The following is a 21,621-nucleotide window of genomic DNA, read 5'->3' on the forward strand; positions in this document are numbered from 1 at the left end:
TCAGCACTTTAGAGCCCCCCCCCCCCCACTACTTGCTGGATCCCAGATGACTTTTAAAACTAACATAGACCTTTCACTAAAACATTTTTTTTTTCTTATAACTAAAACTATTTCTAAACATATTGAGGGTATAGTGGCCAAGTTTCATTTACATTTCTTTACCAAAGTCACCAATTCAAATCTAAAAAGAAAGGCCACTAAATACAGAATAGTGAGAAGAAAAACTCTTTCACCTACCTTTTGTAAAGAGAAAAATTAGACAAATCAATGAAACTGGATAGGCTGCAACTGAAAGAAAGCTTGAAAATGTAACTGTTCTTTATATAAAGCGTATACAACCCTCTCATAATAGAAGCGGATCATAGTATTGGGCATTTCTCTTTAACACTGGGAAATATAGCACTTGACGTCTTGAGGAACCCTATATGAACCAATGATCATGCAAGTATTCAAATATTCACTTCTGCCCCCCCCTTTATGAGCCAAGGAGACCAGCCCTGTTCTCAATTCAAAGCTTGTCCTCACCTTGGTATTCATAGAGATATGGATTTGGGGAGTTCACGTTCTAGCTTTGGAGCCAACTGTAATGGAATAAACAACATTTTATGTTGGGATATTGCAGTCATCAAATCCAGTTCGTCTGCATTGACATTGACATTTGTATCTTTCAAAAACCATGGGCCACTGGGCCAGCCTACAAACTGGGATATACCACATTTTATGTGAACGCTCTTCTATCTGCCCATGGTAGGGCATCAGGGGGCCTGCTAGTTTCGAATCAACTTAAATAACGCTATTGAGGTCTTAGACCTTGTATCAGCTGGCATACTTGGACTAAAAATGCACTACTCTGGGAGGTTTGTATGTACATTTATAATGTCTATTGTAGGCCAAGGAACAAGGGTGCAGAAACACCTACCTTGGATATTCTACAACATTCTGTTTCCTCAATTGATCCTTATCACCAAGCAGTCAAGACGAGACCTCAACATAAATCTTGAACCCGTGTATGGGTATGATATGTTGCTCGACGAGGAAGACGAGAGCTGGGGCACACCTGCCTTTAATACCAAGAAATGTGTTCAGTCTACTGTGGCACCAATGCAAGTAGTCTAGTTTACAGCAACAAATGGGTTGAGAGCATGTAATGGAAGGTCTCTCTCCGACAAACAGGGACCCCCGCCCACTTTTAGGAAAGGCCCATCTGTATCCAAACTAGACTGTTCTAATTAAAGTAACAATGTGGGATAGTTTGATAGACTTTCGCAATGATCATGGAGAAAAGAGTGACCACTACCCTCTTCATGCTAAACACCTCCCAGTACCCCAGTACCAGAATTTATAAATCCACTAATGGCAAACAACCGCAGGTTCATTAAATGTTCAACAGTGATAGCAAATCAAGATACCATTGTTCAAGTCATTATGAAGGCTTTATTGACCTTATCTGCTCCAACTACGCCAATACTTATAAAAAATAAAATAACAGACGTACACGCTACCCAGGCAATATCCCTGAAAAAGATCTTGACTAAAACCCCACCAAAAAAAACCTGGTCATGTTCCATAGTGAGGAAAGTAATCTGTGGTACACAATAGGATGCTGTGATGCAAAAAAAGGCAATGAGAACTGCATTAAAAAGGAGGTGTGAATTTAAGAAGGGCATGTAAGAGAACAACCAAAAAAGCGAAGAGAGCCTGGGAGGATACATGCTGGTGTTATTTAGTCATGGCTGCCAAAGTGGGGACAATGCACTTTTTGGGAAAGTATTGCTAATGTGAGTAGGTTCTCAAACCCTCAGATAGAGTGTCATCTAAACCGACTGTATGGATAGAACACTTCACTTGCCTGTATGAATCTCCTCCTATTGACATTCCACCATATCTTTATGTCTCTTCAGAGGACATCTTCCCTAAACCCTACTTCTCTATTGAGGAGACTAGAAGTGCAATAGCCTCAATCAAACAGGGCAGAGCCCCAGGTCCAGATAAAATCCCAGGCGATTTATACTGCCTCGATATGTCTATATGGGCTCCATATTTAAATTGTTTGACTAATGCTGTAGCGGAGGGAGCCCCTATACAGACACATGGAAAGGCGCGGAAATTATACCCATCTTTAAAAAGGGGGATAAGGGGCTTCTGACGAACTATTGGCCTAATAACCTCCTGGATACTGCCCACAAGGTGTATGCCAGATAATTTATCGATAAGCTCAATGAGTGGATTCAGTGAAGGGAAATTATGATCCCATATCAAGCAGGGTTTAGACCGAAAGTCAATACCATTGATTAAGTCTTAAGGCTGTTGCTTATCCTTTGGAGAAGGACATACTTACATTGCATTTGTTGATCTCAGTGCAGCCTTTGATCTTGTTCCTAGAGGGCTGTTGTGGGCATACTTAAAGAAACTGGAAATGCCTGCAACATTAGTTGGGTAAATAACAAATCTCCTTCAGAACAACTATGCCCAAATTCGTTAAGGTCCCTGGGGGCAACTATCTGACAAGATTCCAATCTGTAGAGGTGTGAGGGAGGGTTGCGTTCTATCCCCCAACCTATTCTACCTTTATGTCAACAATGTGGTAGGTGCACTATCAAAGGGGAATATAGATGCACCAAAGATAGATGGGGTGAGGGTTCCCGCACAACTCTTTGCAGGCGATACCTACCTTGTATCCTAGACTACCATGGGCCTCCAGGTACTCGTGGCGAACCTCAACGCTTATTGCTTAGCCAAGGGCCTTGAGATCAATATTTCCCAAACAAAGTTTATGGCAGTCCTACTCCATAAGGTTTTCAAGCAACATTTAACCCTGTCAAATGAAAGCTTGGAACAGATACATAGATTTGAATTTCTGGGAGTAATGCTTGATAGTAAACTATCATGGCTACACCATATCGAGAAGAGAAGAGCAGTGATTCAGTACCAAGCTTCAGTGATTTATAGGAGATATCAGGGGGTAACCTCAAGGGCAGTCCTCCACGCTTTTGAACTGAATAAGTTAAATGCCCAATCCACTGCTCTATGTAGGGCTGAAATATGGGCAAAAACAAGTTTGTATGCCTGCTCCTCCACCTCCCTCCAAGCACTCTCCTAATCCCTACGTTTTTAGATGTTGCTTTAAAAAGAGTGGGGGATCCAGCTAAACTTAGACCCTTATTATATTGAGTAAGACTTTGGATGACCGAGGAGCTGTGTCCATATCGGAAGGCAGTAGAAGAACTGGTGACCCTAGGCACATGCCTTACATTCCCTTGGTTTAAATAAATCCGTTATTGGCTTGACAAGTAGGACCTTGCCACTTCTGGATGGACTCTGGTTTGTTGGGAGTCGCATCCAAACCACAATTGAAAGCCAGTTACTGGGAGTTCTTCCAGGCAAACCTCCACAGCTCCTCTACTCATGGCAGGCTGACACAACAATTCTTCTCCATCAAGGATACACCCAGCTATGAGGTCTTTCTCGACCTACCACTTAAGCAACTAGCAAAATCACTTTACTTAAAATTCCGCTATGACACACTTGAACTATGATTGTTTATAGCTTCGCGGTTTGCTAGTGGGAGGTTTTATAGTACGTCTACATGCACCCTATGCTCCAAGCTACAGAATGAAACAGTACCCAATGTAATGTTTTTCTGTCACGCATATAAAAAACTAAGAGGGAAGTGGATACAACCCCTATGTAAGACCCCCATGTAAATATCTTAATGTACGAAGGTGTCTAGAGGCGCTAAGAATTCTGAGGAGCAACATGTCCTCTTACATAGTTTTTGCAGTTAGCAGTTATTTATTTTCAGTCGCCATATAAGGAAAGGGAATGGTCTTAACTTTTAATTTGGTAGTTTTTTAAGTCTATTTTAAACTAGATAAAACTGTGATTTGCCATGAACGTCTTTGCCTTGCGGTAACTCAGGAATTACGACAAGCAGTGTACCTTTAACACGACTGCAACATTAAAATAAGTACATCTGCCATAATATCCTACTCCTACACATCCATGTACAAAATGTACTTTGTTCTAAGCAGCATAGATTCTTAGACTAGGGAGTTTCTAACAATGTTTTATGATGATTTTAATAACGGATTGATCTTAATGATAAAACGTTTTGCTTTTTCTACTTATGTAATTGCAAAAATGGCCTGTCTTTTATGTTTGCATGTTTTATGGCGCAATATTCTGAAATAAACATATTGCCTGACTGATAATATACAACCAATATCACATCATGCCTGTCATTGACAGTTACTCCATTTCTGTTCCTCCACTGGGGAGAAGAGAGGATTGCTTATGAATTCAATGGAGATTCTCCCAACACGGATTACAGCGAAGGAACTTGTCCTCATCCAGTATTGGGGTATCTTTCATAGATTCACATGCTTAGAATCATCCACGCCGACGAGGTGGGAGTCTCGCAGTACAATAAAACATATACATTATAGTAATAATAACATTACATAATAGGCTACTATTGACAGCAACACCACTGCATTAGCCTATCTTAGTCCTTTTGCCAAAAAGAACTAAACTTGGAACTCAGCCAATCAGGTAGCAGCACCCTCCTAGAACCTTCCCCACAGAGAGGCAAACCCTCAGATTTTCGTAGCACAAGTGACAGTAAGTATGCCATACTGATAAGGTAAGCCTTTCCGGGGAGGAGTGTGGGTCGCATGTGAATCTATGAAAGATACCAATACTGGAGAACTGAAGTTACAGGTAAGTAACTCGTTTTCTTATCCAGTATTGGGGTATCTTTCATAGATTCACATGCTTAGAATCAGAATAGCTAGCAGCAAAAAATACTCAGAAGCATAGTGGATGGTGGGTATCATAAGAAAATTCTAAAAGATACCAAGTCAAACCAATGCAATGCTGAAATGTTTTACCCGTCATTTCAGCAGCCTTCAGTAAATGAATTCCTTATACAGAACTCACTTGTGTGCTGGCTCTTTCGTTGGGGAAAACTTGTGTGATGGATTAAATACGGCTGGTCCCGGCCGTGAAAGAGCTCCGCTGCGATGCAGTCTCTGTGCATGTCACCTGGCATGTGCAATGTGTAGACAAGTGTTGGATTCTGGAGGCAGTCACGAGCTGCGTGAAGGAAGTGAAATAACAGCAACCCACTGGGGTATGGATTCAGTATTTCATTACAGAGACAGCGTGCCAGCTCACTGGAGCAATACTTAATGCTACTACAAAGTCCAGGAGGCCGTGTGTTCGGCCACGCCCACTGGGGCAGGACTTCAGATATTTAATTTAAGTTGCACCTGTGGCTGTGCTGAACTTTTGAACATTGCCTTCGAGAAAGTGCTTCAGGCACGAAACGCGTCAGGCTTTTGTTTTAATTTGGAGCTGTGATCTGTTTCACCCGTCATTTCAGCAGCCTTCAGTAAATGAATTCCTTAAACAGAACTCACTTGTGTGCTGGCTCTTTCGTTGGGGAAAACTTGTGTGATGGATTAAATACGGCTGGTCCCGGCCTGTATATATATACACATCGTCGATTGCAATAAAGAGCAAGTCATAAACATACGCAATAAATAATTATTTGCAATAAAGAACATGACAATAGCAGAACTAAAATACTCTTATCATATAGGCTTACCTCAGCGGTCTTCAAACTGTGGGGGGCGCCCCACTGGGGGGGCGCAGCATCCCTTCAGGGGGGCGCGCACTTCACCCCACCTTCATCTTTTTTTGTTGATTCCAGGAGTGAGTTGAGCCGTGTGTCTCAGCCAGGCTGCTGCAGCTCCAGCTGCCTGGGGCCCGCCTGAGAGTGTCTGGGGTAACAGGTCTTAAAGGCCAGAGGTGCAACAATTTCGGGTGGGGAGACATTCTTCCAGCAAATGAGGAGTGGAAATGCAGGGGCTCTTAGAAGGGGTGACAAAACAACAAAGCCTCTCTTTAATGCGTAAATGGTCTTTTAAAGACGTGTGAAGTACTCAGGTGCTTGTGTGTGCCCTGGAGGCTGTCTCAATCCGGGCTGACACAATATGCGGGGGGGGGGGGGGGGGGGGCTGTGCATATTTACATACCTTTGTGAACTGATTACAGAGGCTGTTTGTTTTCTGGTTCAAGTACCCCCTGTGCCCCCACTCTGCCTATCTTTACATTTTACTGTCTTAATGTGAGAATGCATTTCATGAACAGGGAATATAAAGTAGGGTTACCAAAATAAAAATGCCAGCCATGTGTTTTTTAAAGACCCTGCAAAGATCTTGTCTTGACACTAAATAGGGTTATACATAAAATAGTATGTATTCATTTGTAATGTGATGTTTCAAACGTTGTTCCTTTTATTTATAAGTCATAGATCATTCAGGCAGCCTTAGAACACAATTAAAAATGTTTTCTATTTATTTTTGCTGTTCCAAGTATGCACAGATAAGTGCTGAAAATAAGCTTTAGTGGACTGCTTACTTTTGTACCGCCTGGGACATCACTATAATGAGCTGGCAACCCTAATCGCAAGACTGGAGGTTTGTTGCAGGATGAGCACAATATTTATTTCCTCCACCCTCGACCCCTGGACCCTGAATAATGCCATAAAAGCAATAGTTTAACTAATATCTGAAACCCTATGCCAGGCCTCAAGGACATGCTGAGTTACTCCAACTGTGTCTGGAAATGCACCCTGCATTCAGACAACTCACTCCTCATACCCGCCCTTCACTTTCACCCTCACCCTGCACACACAGGAATCACAATGTACTCACACTGATCACTATGCACTCAACCCACCGCTCACCCTGGGCTCTGCAGGGGGGAATGGTCGTCAATGATGCAGAGTACCAGCTTCCAGAACTTTTTTGTCAGGTGGTGGTGGGGGGGCTCGACGTTTAAAAGGTTTAGATGGGGGGGCTCGGCCGACAAAAGTTTGAAGACCTCTGGCTTACCTTATATAAAAAGGTTTCGTAATACTGCTTGACCAACTGCTGACTCTGTTGCCAGATCCAGGCAATAATGCAGAGTAAATATGTGCACACTTTTCCAGGTTGCAGCACGGCAAATCTTCTCCAATGACACACTAAACGTGTTTTTTGTTTTTTTTGCCGATTTGGAGAAATTACGTGGAAGTTCGATGCAGAATGAGGTCTGTGCCGTTTCATGATAGAGTTGCGGTGGCTCACTGGTGAAAGGTACTACTGCAGTATCAGCAGATTAGGCTGTCAGAGTAGCCAGGGGTTCCCCGGACGCCAGGAACATGGTGGTGGACCATTACTGGTTGGTGATCGTACCGAGAAGGAGGTGCCGTGTAGAAAGAAGAGTGCTTGCATCCACATAGAGTCCCCGAGTATACCAGTTTCTACATTCCATAACAGTGAAAGCACAGTGTTGTACTGGATATAGGCAAAATATTAGCGTAGGGAAGGCAAAATCAATTGATAGATGTGCATATAGTTGTGCATATAGTTGTGGTAGACACTCAGACTTTGATTCAAGTAAAAAGCAGGGGTACAGTATAAAAAGCAGGTGTAGAGTACCAGGTTCTGATCTGCAAATAATTTTGTTTCAAGTTAAAAGTGGGGTACAGTACCAAGTTATGAAAATCATATCATTTTATTTCATGCAAATCTTGTGCAGTAAGGTAGCAGTCTCTGGTCACAGGGTGTTGGCGAAAGCATTGTCTGGGTCTGGTGGCTCAGTGGACTAAAACGTCTGCTGCAGGGGCCTGTGTTTGACCTCATGGTCACAGGTTAAGATCCCAGTAGGTCCACTCAGCCTTTCATCCATCTGCGGTCGATAAAATGAGTACCATTGAGTTGGGTAACAACAAACATCTGTTATTCAGCGCCAAGATACCCGTAGTGGTGAACGTGTGCTTTACAAATACACATGTTATGTTATAGTGAGTAGAAGAGATTCTGCTGCTGATTCTAGTCATTGATGTAGAACATTAGGAGATAAATAAATAGTCACTGTAAGGATCACAAGAGGGTTCCAACATGCCTGCCCAGATTTTGTGGAGCATCTGGCTGAGGTAGGGTTATAATGGAGATGTGTGGTCCTTCCTCATTTTCTGTGGCCTTCCCTGAGGGGAGTGGCTGCAGTCCTACAACTGTAGGTAGGGTGTGTGCAAGGCCTACAGTGTTTTTTTTAATATATTTTACTCCTTCTGAAGGGCGGGTAGGAATGTAGTCCTCCTACAGTTTTTATTTTCCACCTCGAAGATGTCTGTCAGGTTATTGATTTATTTAGGGCAGTTCTACCATAGTTTTCATCGAATTGCACAAAGGAGTAGGGGAGACTGTGCCTGACCAAAGATGGCCACCGCTCTCCCATTCTGAGGTCTTTCTTCACTGTCGATGAAAGGCCCACGTAGTTGGTGAAACTGGGGAAAGCCCCCCTGAACCCACATGCATCGTGCAGGAGGGTTGGTGGAGCCTCAGGAATAAGGCAGTGCAAACCACTGAGGTCTCCAGTGGGGCAGAGGTGTACAGAGCATCTCCGAGGACCCTCTCTTTCCCCCGGTGGCAGGACCGAAGTACAGCTTGCTGCAGTCTTATTCGCAAGGTGGGGAGTAGAGAGGTTTCCCATTTAGGGACACCCAGCGACATGCTGGGTTGGTGCACTTCATTTAGATCTAGGGGCCACCTCGCAGCGGCATGCATAGACAGACTTTAGGCTACAAGCGAGGCAGCGATGCCGAAGGGTAGAGCCAAACAGCTTTGTGGCGCGGGGGATCTGTGATGTCACCAAGGGCTGGGGGAGGGGGGCCAGAAGGTGGCGGACCCACCACAGTAACGTAGTCGGAAGCAGCGCAGGAATTTCCCCTGCCCACTACAACTGCGGCGGCTCTTCGTTGGCCCTGCAGGGCCGCTGCAGGTGTGAGGCTCCGGATAGCCTAGCTCAGTCCCCAGAGGTCCCTTCCCTGTACGAAACCCTCTGGACACAGGACTGGTCCAGGGCTTCTATCGCAAGCCTGGGGGAGGGGGGTGTTCGATGGTGGGGCTTCTCGAGGATTTGCGCTGGAAGCGAACCTCTGCCCTAGGATCACCCCATGGTTGCTCCATTTTGTCCTGAAAATTATGAGTGTCTATCCAGAGGTGGACTGGCCTTTCAGGGAATCAGGAAGCTGTTTAAAAGATATGTGCCTCTTAAAGTACTGCTTTCCTGACAGGCGAACACGTCTGCTATGACCCTGCATGCAGTCAGGGAAATTATAGTATCTCTAAATTCACCAAGTTTTCTTGTAGGCCACTGCATCGCCATCACAGTTCTTCCTTGTAGACAGCTGAATGCTCACCATATATACTTTTATGGTTTTCTCCTAAATTAAACTGAATAAAGTACACAATGAATGCTCACCAGACGGGCTTGATGCTGCCCAGATGTCCAACATTATGTCTAGAATCCTGAACTAATCTGTTTAGTTCTCATTCACAAAACCGTTTTGTACAATTAAATTGAACTTAGTTGTGGAAAACGTAAAATTATCAGCAGAAGATTCACAGGCTTTCTCAATATTTTGTCACACCCACTAGGTGTTAGTACTAATATTGAAAAACATCCAAACACCAATATATTTGATGGGGCAGAAGGCAAGATGATGAGAACTTGGGAAAACATGTTGTAATGCCTTTTCAGCAATGGGCAGGCTGCTTTGCTACTGATATGGACTGTGCTTATTTTAGGTTATGCATTTGCATGGAAATGTGGCGTTTTCTACATGGCCCTGCACTATGATTCTTGTAAGGTTACTTTTTCATTATTATTTTTTGTGACTGTCATACAATTGGTAGTTTAGATGAATCAAAAGATTTTTTTTATGCTTTCAGATTTACTCAGCACTTTTAGGAATTGGACACTTGACCCAATGTACTATTCTCATTCGCAAACTATGAATTTGCAGACCAACTCGTTTGCGAAAAGGAATGCAGTTGGGGGTGCGATGTGGGTAGTGATATGTTGCATTAAAAATTGACGTAAAGCATTTTAAGAACTGACCTCATTACTAATAGGCCAGTTCTGAAAATTCTGAATCTTAGTGCTTTGCAATCCAACCTACCTCGTGATTATTAATAAGGCGAGTCACAAATTGTGCCTCACCACAATTGGAGACCATCACAGGGATGGTAGCCATCTGGGGTCAGCAGGCCACCATGTCTGTGATTGCTTTTAAATAAAGCAAACATGTTTTATATGCTGCCCATTTCTCAAGAACATGAAGTTTAATGAAGTGGTGCCAGTGGTCCCCCGGACCACTGCTTACTGTTCAACGAAGTGCCTAATTCACAATAGTAAATTTACACTTTTGCTTAAGTTTACTATTTTTTTCATATTCACAAACTACGAGTTCAATTTTACTAATAGTAATTTTACTACAGAAACTCTGCAGTCGGGGCGGAGAACTCCACACATAAAACAATAGGACAGGCCTATGGAATATCTGTCTTGTTTGTGATAGAGTAGCCCCTCCGCCAAACTCTAAATCAGGCCCAAAGGTCTACCCATGACGAGGTGGTGAATGTGTGCAGAGTGCAGCCTTGAGAGCTACTCGCAAGCATCAGGTGTGTGTGGCTGGCATTCTCCTACTTCAAAGACGTCAAACAGGAGGATCTTGGAATTCCCATCCGATGGCGAGGTTCTATTTCATTCTGCAGCAGATGAGGTTCTAAGTCAGTGCTCGCTCTGAAGGTGGATGCATTGCAGTTACCTCCACATAGCTGCTATTTTAATTTTCAGTAAATCTCACGGCTCCCTCTGCAAAATGGACATGGACAAGAACACTATGATATTTGGAGACGCAGGTTTCGTTTTTAGTTTGCTTCATGGTGCAATCTGTGCCCTCATCACAAAAGCTGGGAAACTAAAACTGTGTGTGAAAGATTTGCTTTTCATATGCGATTCTTGTTCTGATTATGCAAGGGGCCACCTTCATTTACATTTTGAATTTCTCCTTGGTTTAGAAAGAAAGAAATTCCGTGTGTGCTCTGTTCAGTTACCTTCTAAATATAGTGAATAATACAGGCACATTTAGAGGTAGGGTCGTAACACAAACCCCTGCAGCCCCTGCAATGCAGAGTGAGGCCACACCACTCCAGCCCCCCGCCCCCTAACGCTTTAAGGGGGCCCCGTTGAGCCTAAGGTCAAGGAATATCTGTGAGATATGGGAGACTCAGGGGACCCTCATCAGATTCTGCAGGAGGACCTTGTCATTTTGCTTAACGCCACAGCTTAGAGGATGACACTGCTAAACCCCTAAACACAAGCAAACAGATGCACACGCATACAGCCCGAAGTTAGTTTCAGCACACAAAAGAAGGGTTTAAGTTTGTAGAGAAAACCCTTTCTTAGAAACTACAATGTGTCCTGTATGTGAAGGTGGTCCTTAAGACTACTGATATTCTAGAGACAAAATGCAGACAGCAGTGAACAAACACATATTTTGCAAGTTAAAGGAAGGAGCTGGGGATCTGAAAGAAAAAGAAGTCCATTGTTCCTGTGCAAAGGGAAAGAGAGAATAATGATGAGGTAGAAGAGGAGAAAACTTGTAAAAGAAGAATAAGGGGAAAAGAAGGCAAAATAGAGAATGAAAAAGAGTGAGAAAATGGAAAAGAGAAACAAAGGGGAGATGGAAAGGCAGGAAGAAAGATTTAGTGACAGAGAGGAGGGAGAACAAGTGTGTCAAAGAGGGAAAGAGGAAGAGCGGGAGAAACAGAGAAGAAGGAAGAAGAGTGAGAAAGGCTGACAAGGAACAGAGATAAAAGGTACAGAGATGGCAAAATAGGGTGGGTGAGAAGGAGAATTGGAGAAAGGACGAAGAAAGGGGAGGGGAACACAAGACGAAACCTGAGAATACTGGAGGGAGGGTGAGTGAGTGAGGCTGTGGAAATAGAGGCAACAAATCATAGTGGAGAAGAGAGAAAAGGGGATGTAAAATGTTCCTGAACAGGTGGGGGAGAGAACAGATAGAAGAGAGATACAGAAATGGAATGCACTTGAAGAACAGACTGTGAAGTAAAAGGGGTAAGAGAATGTCTAAAGCCAGATTGATAGGATATCCTGCGGTGTAGATGCAGGTGATACTCAATGATATAGATGTCAACGTGCAAACACCGAAGCATATACTCGAGCAATCAGAAGCATTATCCTTTTGTCCCTGTTATACTTAGAACTGAATTTGATTTGATAGGCAGGTAATTTCCTGTAGGAACAACTCCTGGAGACATATTGGAAGCAGTGTACCCCCACTCCCACTTTTATGAATGTAAATTATATAAAAGTATGCTGTAAACAGTGGAAATACATGACCTCCAGCATTTTTGGTACCATTGAAGTATAACCACGTATAACCACTATAGGTAATATTTTTGGGAAAACACTGTAAAATACCCAGTGGTATTGGAAAAAAAGTAAACACTGAAAAAAGATAACCTTCAAGTAGCTTACCAAACCCTTCTTTCGCTTATTGCACATCACTGTTTTCAGATATTTCCCTTTCCTCCTTTTTGCAGCACTTCAAGGACTAAGAACACAAATTAATTGAATGTGTGCAATTCAGTGGTGTTAGTTTTGACTGCTTCAGCCATAATATGTGGTACACACTATTCAAAATCACAGCATTGCAAAAAGATAAGAATGGAAGGGGTCAGAACTCTGTTTCTAATGTTCAAACATGTTTCATGACAGAAGACTCCTGACTGTGACCGCCTGACTTTACCACAACATGAGCAGAGCTGATACAACTATATTATTTCAATTCTCAGGGCAGTTCTCTTTCCAAACTCCTACACCCACTCACTAGCCATCACACATTTAATTTATCCATAAACATTTGTTCCAGAATTCCTAGGTAATCCTCGCTGTGGTAAGACAATTCATAAATGCATTAGCTCTTTCACTATGCCATAAGGTTTACAGGTGACTTAACCTTTCTTTTTATTTCTTGGTCACCTTAGGGACATCATGAACAACAAGGTCTTCTACCAGCACCCTAACCTCATGCGTGTGCTAGGCATGCACGAAACTGTGATGGAGGTGATGGTGAATGTATTGGGAGGTGACAAATCTCAGGTAGGTCTGGGAGGTTTGCTGTGTGAAGTCAAAGAGAAAAATCCCCGGAGGAGTATATGTATTAAGATACCTAAGCACAAATCAACAGTATGGATAACTCCATATCAATACTGAACACTCTGGTCACGGACTAGTATGTGATGTTCACAATTTTTTATTGATTAAAATATGCATCATAGTTAAAATTTCAGTACAAATACAATTATACTGAAAACATTCAATAAAAGAACACACCTTAAAAAATGGCGAAAATTCCAAAATTATACAATAATTAAAAAACAATTGAATCTGTTCAGATTCAACTGAGCAACACACTACATACAAAGATACACAATTTCTAAATTATCAGCATACTTTCATAAAATGGAAACGAATCAACAAAGGACAAGAAGAACCCCTCTAAACACAGAAAATAAGCAATGTAATCACAAATAAAGAATGATTCAACAGCCTATCCAATAGTATGCTAGACGTCCTGGTATTGCAATATGCAAGATATCCGGGATTCTAGTGGCTTGAATTCATACGGAAATACAAAAGGTTTGCTGTGTGCCCTGCCAGCTCACTCAAACGATTTCCTCTCTGGTGTGTCTGTTTTTTTCTATGTTAATTCTTTCATTCGACAACTTTTCTTAAATTAATTATTCTGATTTGATTTAATTCGTTTCTCGATATTTCCTTGTGATTAGCTTGATATGGTTCAAAGACCTTCCTATGAAAGTTAGGCCAAGAATCCAAACGTGTATTTGTGATTTTCGTCAGTATGGCATAGGTTGCTTAACATTTAAAGGAAGCACCTCATACTCCAGTGAGCACCATGCTGCTCTGGCGTGGTCAGACTTTAGTTTTGGTGATATTTGCTCTGTTTGTGCCAGAAGTGCTCAGAAACTATCACAGTGCTTCTGCAGCTACCACCCCCTTCATATGCTGTGCACAGATTCACCAGACCCCTATAGAGCAGTCCTCTTACTGTTGTTGAACTCTCGGCTGCTCTCACTCGTAGCAAATATTGGGAGAAAACCTTCGAAAGAACCCCAAGAGCAAACAAGCTAACAAAATCTCCACATGCGACTATGTGATTATTAATTAAGCCACATTGAGCAATAAAAAGAGCCAATGCCACTTAGAAGTGTGCTTGGCAAGCAGTGTTCTCAACGTGGCACTCAGTCCTCCCCAGGCAATCCTGGCTAATTGGCACCTAAAATGAGCTGGGGTTCAATGCGCGCCTGAAATAAGGTGAGGTTCTGCTGCTATGAAGGTTTGTTGATGTTTGCTAATGATTTTCTTGAAGGCTAAGGCAAATTAAGGCCTCTTTGTTAGCGTGTTCATACAGTGGTAATCTCACATGTATTTCTGTAAGATTGCAGGAACTGTGAGCATTCTAACTTCTGACATGATCTTTACTTTCTTTCTTGATGTCCTACAGCAGATCGCATTCCCCAAGATGGTGGCCAGCTGTTGTCGCTTCCTTTGCTACTTCTGCCGGATCAGCCGACAGAATCAGAAAGCCATGTTTGAGCATCTTAGCTACCTGCTGGAGAACAGTAGTGTTGGCCTAGGTATGTCATGTCTGTGCAGCCTGTGAAGCTTGAGAAGTTTACAAGTCTTCAAGTATCTACCTGACTCATAGTGGAGGAGGATTGACAAATAGGGAAGGGGAAAGAGCATGTTGATGGAATGGGGTTTCTGAGCCTGAAGCCTTTGTTTGGGTTAACATGATGCACACAGAGAAGACATGTCCCATATCAAGTCCAAAAGCCTAGTTCACCCACACACACAAGCTCTAGGTTTTCAGTGGACTGACTGGCATTTTATGCGTTTGTGTTCTATGCGTTTGTGTTCAATTTTATGTTTTACATGGTATTTCCTGTGATGCCAATTGAATAAAGGCAATGGTGCAGCCTCCTGTGTGTTATTTATGTTATGTTATACAGATTTGTAAGATGCATTATCACCCGGGAGGGTATCCTGGCATGTGAGACTCTAGCCAAATCTAGGGCCTAGTGGGACTACTTGAAAAGCCAGGTCATCAGCTTCTTGCAGACTTCAAGAAGTGAGGTGGAGGCTCTTATGTGAGGCAGCAGGTCGCTTCATGCATTTGATAGAAACTTCTAGCCGCAGAACATTACCTTAGAAATATCCCCTGGCATCAGACTGGATCCCAAAATCTTTTTTATGAGCAGTACTCCTGCGTGCAGGTAGCTGGTGCCGTTCGGCTCCGATTGGCATGGTCCACGCCAAAACTGATTTGTGCGGTGCCTATACAGGTGCCACTCAAGCGCGCTGTCAATTCTTTTCTTTCTTTGCACGCCTGTGAGCACAGATCCAGAAAGAGCTACCCTGTCAGTAATTTATTGACTGTGCTTTTCCAACGTTTTGTTGACGTTTTTTTAGAGTTCTTCTCCTTGTGTGAAAGGGAGATATCAACTAGGAAGGCCGGCTTCTAGCCCTGCGGAGTCTGTCCTAAACAAATGCCGGTGATAGACTCACATCTTGTTTCCCTCTGGCCTGGAGCACGACCACAAGGCAAAGACCTGTGCAGATTTCTTCTCCATGCACTGCCTTGAGGGAGCGGTCCAACAAGCACCTTGCTGTTGGATGTGTGAGGCCACAATGGTCTCAATTCAGGTCGAGGGGAATATCCAGGGATCGGGGACAGAGTCCAAGATCCTCGTCGCATTTGAAGTTGTCGGCCAACTCAGGTTAGTCCCACAAAATGAAGAAAAGCAAAAAGTTGAAGGGGTCTTTGACTACGCTCTGTCTGTGGCGGTCTTCAGACGAGACAACTGAGCATCATCATTCGAGGGCAGGCTCCACTGTTCTGCCTGTACTTGGGCCAACTTTGCATCTCTCCGAGTTTCCGGGAGCCAGAGTGACCCCCACTCAACTTCAAGAGTTTTATGAGGCCATGCAGATGATATTTGAGCATGCCACTCCTATCAGCGCTCCTTTTGGTCCCGGGGGTTCAAGATTTGCCCCTACTGATTTCACGCTGGCAGCTCTGCCCCACCGCCAGTCTGGTCCCTTGGATCAATAGATGGATCCAGACCAGCACCAGCTGTACCATCTCTACCTTCCCCGATGCTGCCTGTGCCCTCTGGCAGCGCCATCCCCATTTTAATCCCTGACTCCGATTCCGACACAGAGGGGCGTCCTCCGGCGTTGACTATAGCGCTGACTGGAGACATGGCTTCCAGGCCAGAGCCTAAGCTCTATTCCTATGGGTTTGGACTTGGGGAGAATTTGGAGGGGTCACTGGACCCTGAAGAATACCAGCCCTTAGATACCAACGTGAACTGGTGTGAGAACTTGGTGGAGGCCAGTGGGCTAGAAACGTCTCCAGATAACGGCATGCTTTCTCCCCCTACTGTGGCTTTGGAGGAGGGAACGTCATTTGCAATGGGGGTGAGAAGTCCTGGACCTTAGCCTATCCTCAGTGGCAGTAAAGACAACTGTCTTGACAGATGTGCTTCAGCCAGGAGTAGCCTCTTCAGACCCACTTAACCAATTTAATGAAGCCCTTACAGACGTCCTGCTTGGGACCTGGTCCAAGCCTAGCACATGGGCTCCTGTGAACAGCACAATTGCCCACCGCCACCACCCCACACAGGGACCCCAATTTCCTCACACAACACCCTACTCCGAGCCTCCACTACCCATGTAAATACTGGTACATTCCCTACCACCCCACCAGATAGGGGATCCAAGAGGCTAGGAACCTTAGGGAAGAAGATGTTTTTTTCCACCAGCCTGGCACTGCAGTGCGTGAACACTGTGTGCCTCCAGGGCTGTTACTACCATGCTCTATGGGAATCGGTTGTGCAGGTGCTCATGGTTCCAGCGAAGGCCTCTAAAACCTTCTTGTTTTGCACTCTTACCACCATGGGCACCAAGTGGTAGGCAGGATACACCATCACCTGCCCACTGGAGGTCTATAACATCATACCGATGGGTTCTCCAGGACTACCCCTCTACCCATGCCACCTGCTTGCAACAGGCGGATGGAGGAACATCTTACCTTGCTCCGCCAAGAAGTGATGGCTCCCTTGTCCAAAAGAGCCATTGAGAAGGTGCCGACTTCAGAGGTAGGTCGTGGTTTCTATTCCTGCTACTTTCTGGTGTCCAAGAAGGACAGAGGTTTTCATCCTATCCTAGACCTGCGCCATCTTAATTTCTTCCTCAAGAAGAAATTCTGACTGCTCATGCTCGCTCAAGTCCTGTCTTCACTGGACCCGGGAGACTGGATGGTAGCATTGGACTTGCAGGACGTATACTTCCACAATCCCATCCTGCCTTCCCACTGGCGTTACCTGGGGTTCACAGTGGGCCACAAGCACTTTCAGTTTGTCTTACCAGGGCCCTCGGGTATTGCAGGTCATTTATGAAGATCAGGGGTGCCATCTTCTCCTATCTCGATGACTAGCTATTAAAGGCGGGCTCGCGCCAGGCTGTCGTCTCTCACCCCCGGACTACCGTGGACCTCCTGCATTCACTGAGACTCCCTCTGACGCTCCCTTCAATCAGAGCTGTTCTGGATACAGTTGTCTCCTCATGATGAGTTCAGGATATTTAGGCTATGATACCGATGTTTCAGCCTCTAGCCTGAATTTCAGTGAGGCTGACTCTTAGGCTGCTGGGACACATGGCCTCATGACACATACCTGCTCACATATGCAGGCTCTGCAATGGGACCTAAAGTTCCAGTAGGTGCAGCATCAGGGGAATCTCGCCAACATGGTCCAGATAACGGAGGGAACTGAAAAAGATCTGCAGTGGTGGTTAACGATCCACAATTGGGTCAGCGGAAGACCACTCTTCCCCAGCCAGATCTCACAGTGGTGACGGATGTGTCACTCCTGGAATGCCATCTGGGAAAGGTGGAGATCAGAGGCCTCTGATCTCCGGCGGAATCCGGACTCTAGGTCAACCTTCTGGAGCTCTGGGTGATCTGGCTGGCATTAAAAGCCTTTCTACCTTCTATCAAGGGAAGGCTAGTACAAATGTTCATGGACAACACCACCACCATATGGCACTGCAACAAGCAGCTGGGTGGGGTCATGGACCCTTTGTCAAGACGCCCTCCATCTCTGGACATGGCTGGAACAGCAGGGCATTTCCCTGGTGGTTAAACACCTGGCGGGCTCTCTGAATACCAAACTCAGTAGAAGATGCCTAGAAGATCAGGAATGGCGTTGAAGGCGCAATGTCAGCTGTCTTGCACACCGGAGTTTCCAAGGTGGCTCTCGCTCGTAGTAGCTTTTCATCTTAAGTGGAGCTCAGGCCTCCTCTATGCCTTTCCACCTATACCACTCCTGTGCCGAGTTCTCAAGAAGATCAGGAATGACTGGGCCAAGTAATCCTTGTGGCTCCTGACTGGGCTTGCAGAGTTTGGTATACCGAGCTGATGAGCATGGCCGTTAGTCCTCCGATCAGCCTGCCCATACAGGAGGATCCTCTGTCGCAGTAGAAGGGGAGTGTTCTCCTCCCGAACCTGTCAACGCTCCACCTTCATGCATGGAGATTGAGCAGCAACAGTTGACAGCTTTTGACCTTCCGCCACCAAAACGGTATACACCTGGCATTGGAGCAAGTTTGTGACATGGTGTACAGAGAAAAAGGTTGACCCTCTTTCTGCTAACCCCTCTCAGGTCCTTCTCTCTATCCATTCCCTTGCCCAACAGGGCTCTGCTCTCGACATCTTAAAGGGCTATTTAAAGGGCTGTCTTTCTTCTATCTCAACTTTACTGTGGTTGCCTGACCATCCATCCCTCTTCTGATCCCCTATTGTACATAGGTTCTTGAAAGGTTTGCAACATATTTTTCCTTCTTCCCCCTTCATCATGCCTTAGTGGGACCTTAATTTAGTCCTGATGTTCTTGATGTGTGCTCCTTTTGAGCCCTTGTACATCTGTCCTCTCAGACTCGTTATCATAAAGATTGCCTTCCTGGTAGCAGTAACATCTGCCCGTAAAATCAGTGAGCTTCAGGCTTTGTCATCCGAGCCTCAATACCTGAACATCTACCCGGGCAAGCTAAATCTCCTCACTAGAGCTTCTTTTCTGCCAAAAGTGGTTACTCCTTTTCATGTACACCAGTCCACCACACTGCCTACTGTTTACACTCTGCCACATCCCTCTAAGGAAGAGGAGCAACTCCACTAACTGGACCCAAAAAGAGCGTTGTCTTTATACCTTGACTGCACAAGAGAATTCCGGGTGGACTATCAACTCTTCTTGTGGCATGTTGGAGCGAAGAAGGATAAGGCTGTGCAGGAGTGGGCAATCTCACAATAGATCATGCTCTGCATTAAGACCTGCTTCGCATTGGTCAAGAAGCATCTGCCTGACGGTTTGCGTGCTCATTCCACCAGAGCTAAGGTTGCGACCACTGTGTTAGCACGCGGAGTTCCGGTCCTTGATATCTGCAGGCAGCAATGTGGGCTTTACTACACACATTCATGAAGCTCTATTGTCTGGACAGTCAGGTCCGTCGGCACAGGCACTTTGCTCATTCGGTCCTTCAGGACTTTCTCGTATGGCTGAGTTTCCCAGACCCACTTCCTGGGAGGTATAGCTTGGGTATCTATTCTAAGGGAAGGAATCTGCAGCTAGAAGTCTTATCTGGTAGAGACTCTATCTAGCCACTGACTCCTTATGACCCACCCATCCTCCCTGCTCTGCAAACTGATTTTTAGGGACAAGGATGTTTCCCCTTTCAGGTCACCAGTTTTCCACACCAATGTCAGTGCTCTTTGTGGCTCCACACTCCTGGTGTGGAAAGGCATGAAAAGGCATGAAAAGAAATTGAAATCAGCGAAGTAGGGTGGCGCCTATATAGGCACCATGCATAACACCATCTACCAGCTTGCAGGGGTACTGCTCATGAAAAATATCCCTATCCAATCTGACTCTTGGGGATAAGGAATCTGTGACTAGATATAGCCTCTACCAGATATGACATTTCCAAAGGTAAGTAGCTTGTTCTTTAAGAGAGATGTAGGAAGAGGTTTTACCTCCAAATCTGGTTTTCCATATGCGTTGAATGTGTTCAATTAGTAGCTGGGGTGAGCAGAGATGTCCGGAAGATGTGTGAAAACAGACGCAACTGTTGAGATATGCTGGACGAGTGTTATGTAGTGCTTTGGAAGTGTGGAGTTTGTATTGTGCTCATTTGTATATAGAGAGCAAGTGGAGCGTATGCATTGAAGATGGTGGGGCTCAAGGTGGATCTTTGCGGAGCTCTGCAGATAGATTGCGGGTGACCGAGGTATATGGTGCCAGGGTGACTGCTGGGGCCTTCCAGTCAGGAAGGAGCAGATCCATCGGACAGAATGCACTTTGATTCTGACCTTGTGCAGGTGTTGGATGCGGATGAGAAGGGAAACCATGTCAAGTGCTACCGAGAAGTCTAGAAGGCTGAGGGCTTCCATGCTTTCTCAGTCCAAATCCATGCAGATTTGTGGTGGCAATGTGGGGCAGTGTCCATGCTGTGGCTGGGTCTGAAACCGGACTGAGTGGTGTTGAGAAGTTGATGGTCTTTGCTGTATACAATGAGGTGTCTGTAGATGATTTTTCTCTCAGACCTTGGCCGGGAATTGTAGCAGGAAGATCGTTCTGTATTTGTAATGCGTTGACAGGTTCTTCAGCAGTGGGAGTGCAGTTGCATGTTTTCAGCTGAAGAGGCGAGTCATTCAGAATGGATGGGAGAATAATGTTGATGGGCTAGAGACCTCTGGAGTAGGTGAAGTGGGGGCATGGGTCCAGTGCGAATCCTGAGTGGAGGGACTTCATGGGGCAGTGATTTCTTCTGTGGTGATGATTGGCCATGTGTTTAGCACTGGGTCTTTAGATAAGATCAGGGAGGGGGGTCGCCATTGTCATTACCAATGATTCCACAGGGAATTACCTGGTTTAACCGGCCCCTGTCACAGTTACACTTGCTGGTAGAACTGGTCTTTCTCACAGATACACTTGCGGGTAGAAGCAGACCCTGTTATACTTAAAGCTGTTGGTAGAACTGGCCCTCAGTCCGTGGTACCGGTACACTTGCTGGTAGAATCAGTCCCTGTTATGGTTTACATTGCTGGTAGAATCGGTCTGTGTCACAGTTACACTTGCTTGTAGAACTAGTCCCCAGTCCCTGTTACAGTTAAATTTGCTGGAAAAAAACATTCCTTGCACAGCTACACTTGCTGTCATATTCACCATTGCTGGTAGAACGGGTCAGTATCAAAGATACACTTGTTGGTAGAACTGGTTGCAGTCAAAGTTACACTTGTTGGTAGAAATGGTTGTTGTCACAGTAACACTTGTGGGTAGAACCGTTCTCTGTCTCATCTACACTTGCTGGTAGAACTGGTCCCTCTCGCTGTTACATTTGCTGATAGAACCAGTCCTTGTCACAGTTAAACTTGCTAGGAGTACTGCTCCTTGTCACAGTTCCCCTTGCTGGTAGAACCAGGGCCTGTTACAGTTACACTTGCTGATAGAACCGGCCCCTGTCACAGTTACGCTTGCTGGTAGAGCCAGTCCTGTGTTACAGTTACTCTTGATGCTAGAACTGGTCCCTGTTACAGTTACTCTTGCTGGTAGAACAGCTCCC

The 21,621-nt window shown here is 44.9% G+C and overlaps 1 protein-coding gene across 1 annotated transcript in view; it reads left to right on the forward strand.

Moving 5' to 3' along the window:
* RYR3 (ryanodine receptor 3) overlaps positions 1-21,621 on the forward strand; it is a 1,933,484-nt gene that overhangs the window by 969,239 nt on the left and 942,624 nt on the right. Inside the window, exons 40-41 of the mRNA XM_078661960.1 lie at positions 12,906-13,020; positions 14,447-14,579. Coding sequence (XP_078518086.1) covers positions 12,906-13,020; positions 14,447-14,579 — 248 coding nt within the window. The remainder of the gene's footprint in view (positions 1-12,905; positions 13,021-14,446; positions 14,580-21,621) is intronic.

The sequence above is a fragment of the Lissotriton helveticus genome, chromosome 9 (genome assembly GCF_964261635.1).
Source record: "Lissotriton helveticus chromosome 9, aLisHel1.1, whole genome shotgun sequence".
NCBI lineage: Eukaryota > Metazoa > Chordata > Amphibia > Caudata > Salamandridae > Lissotriton > Lissotriton helveticus.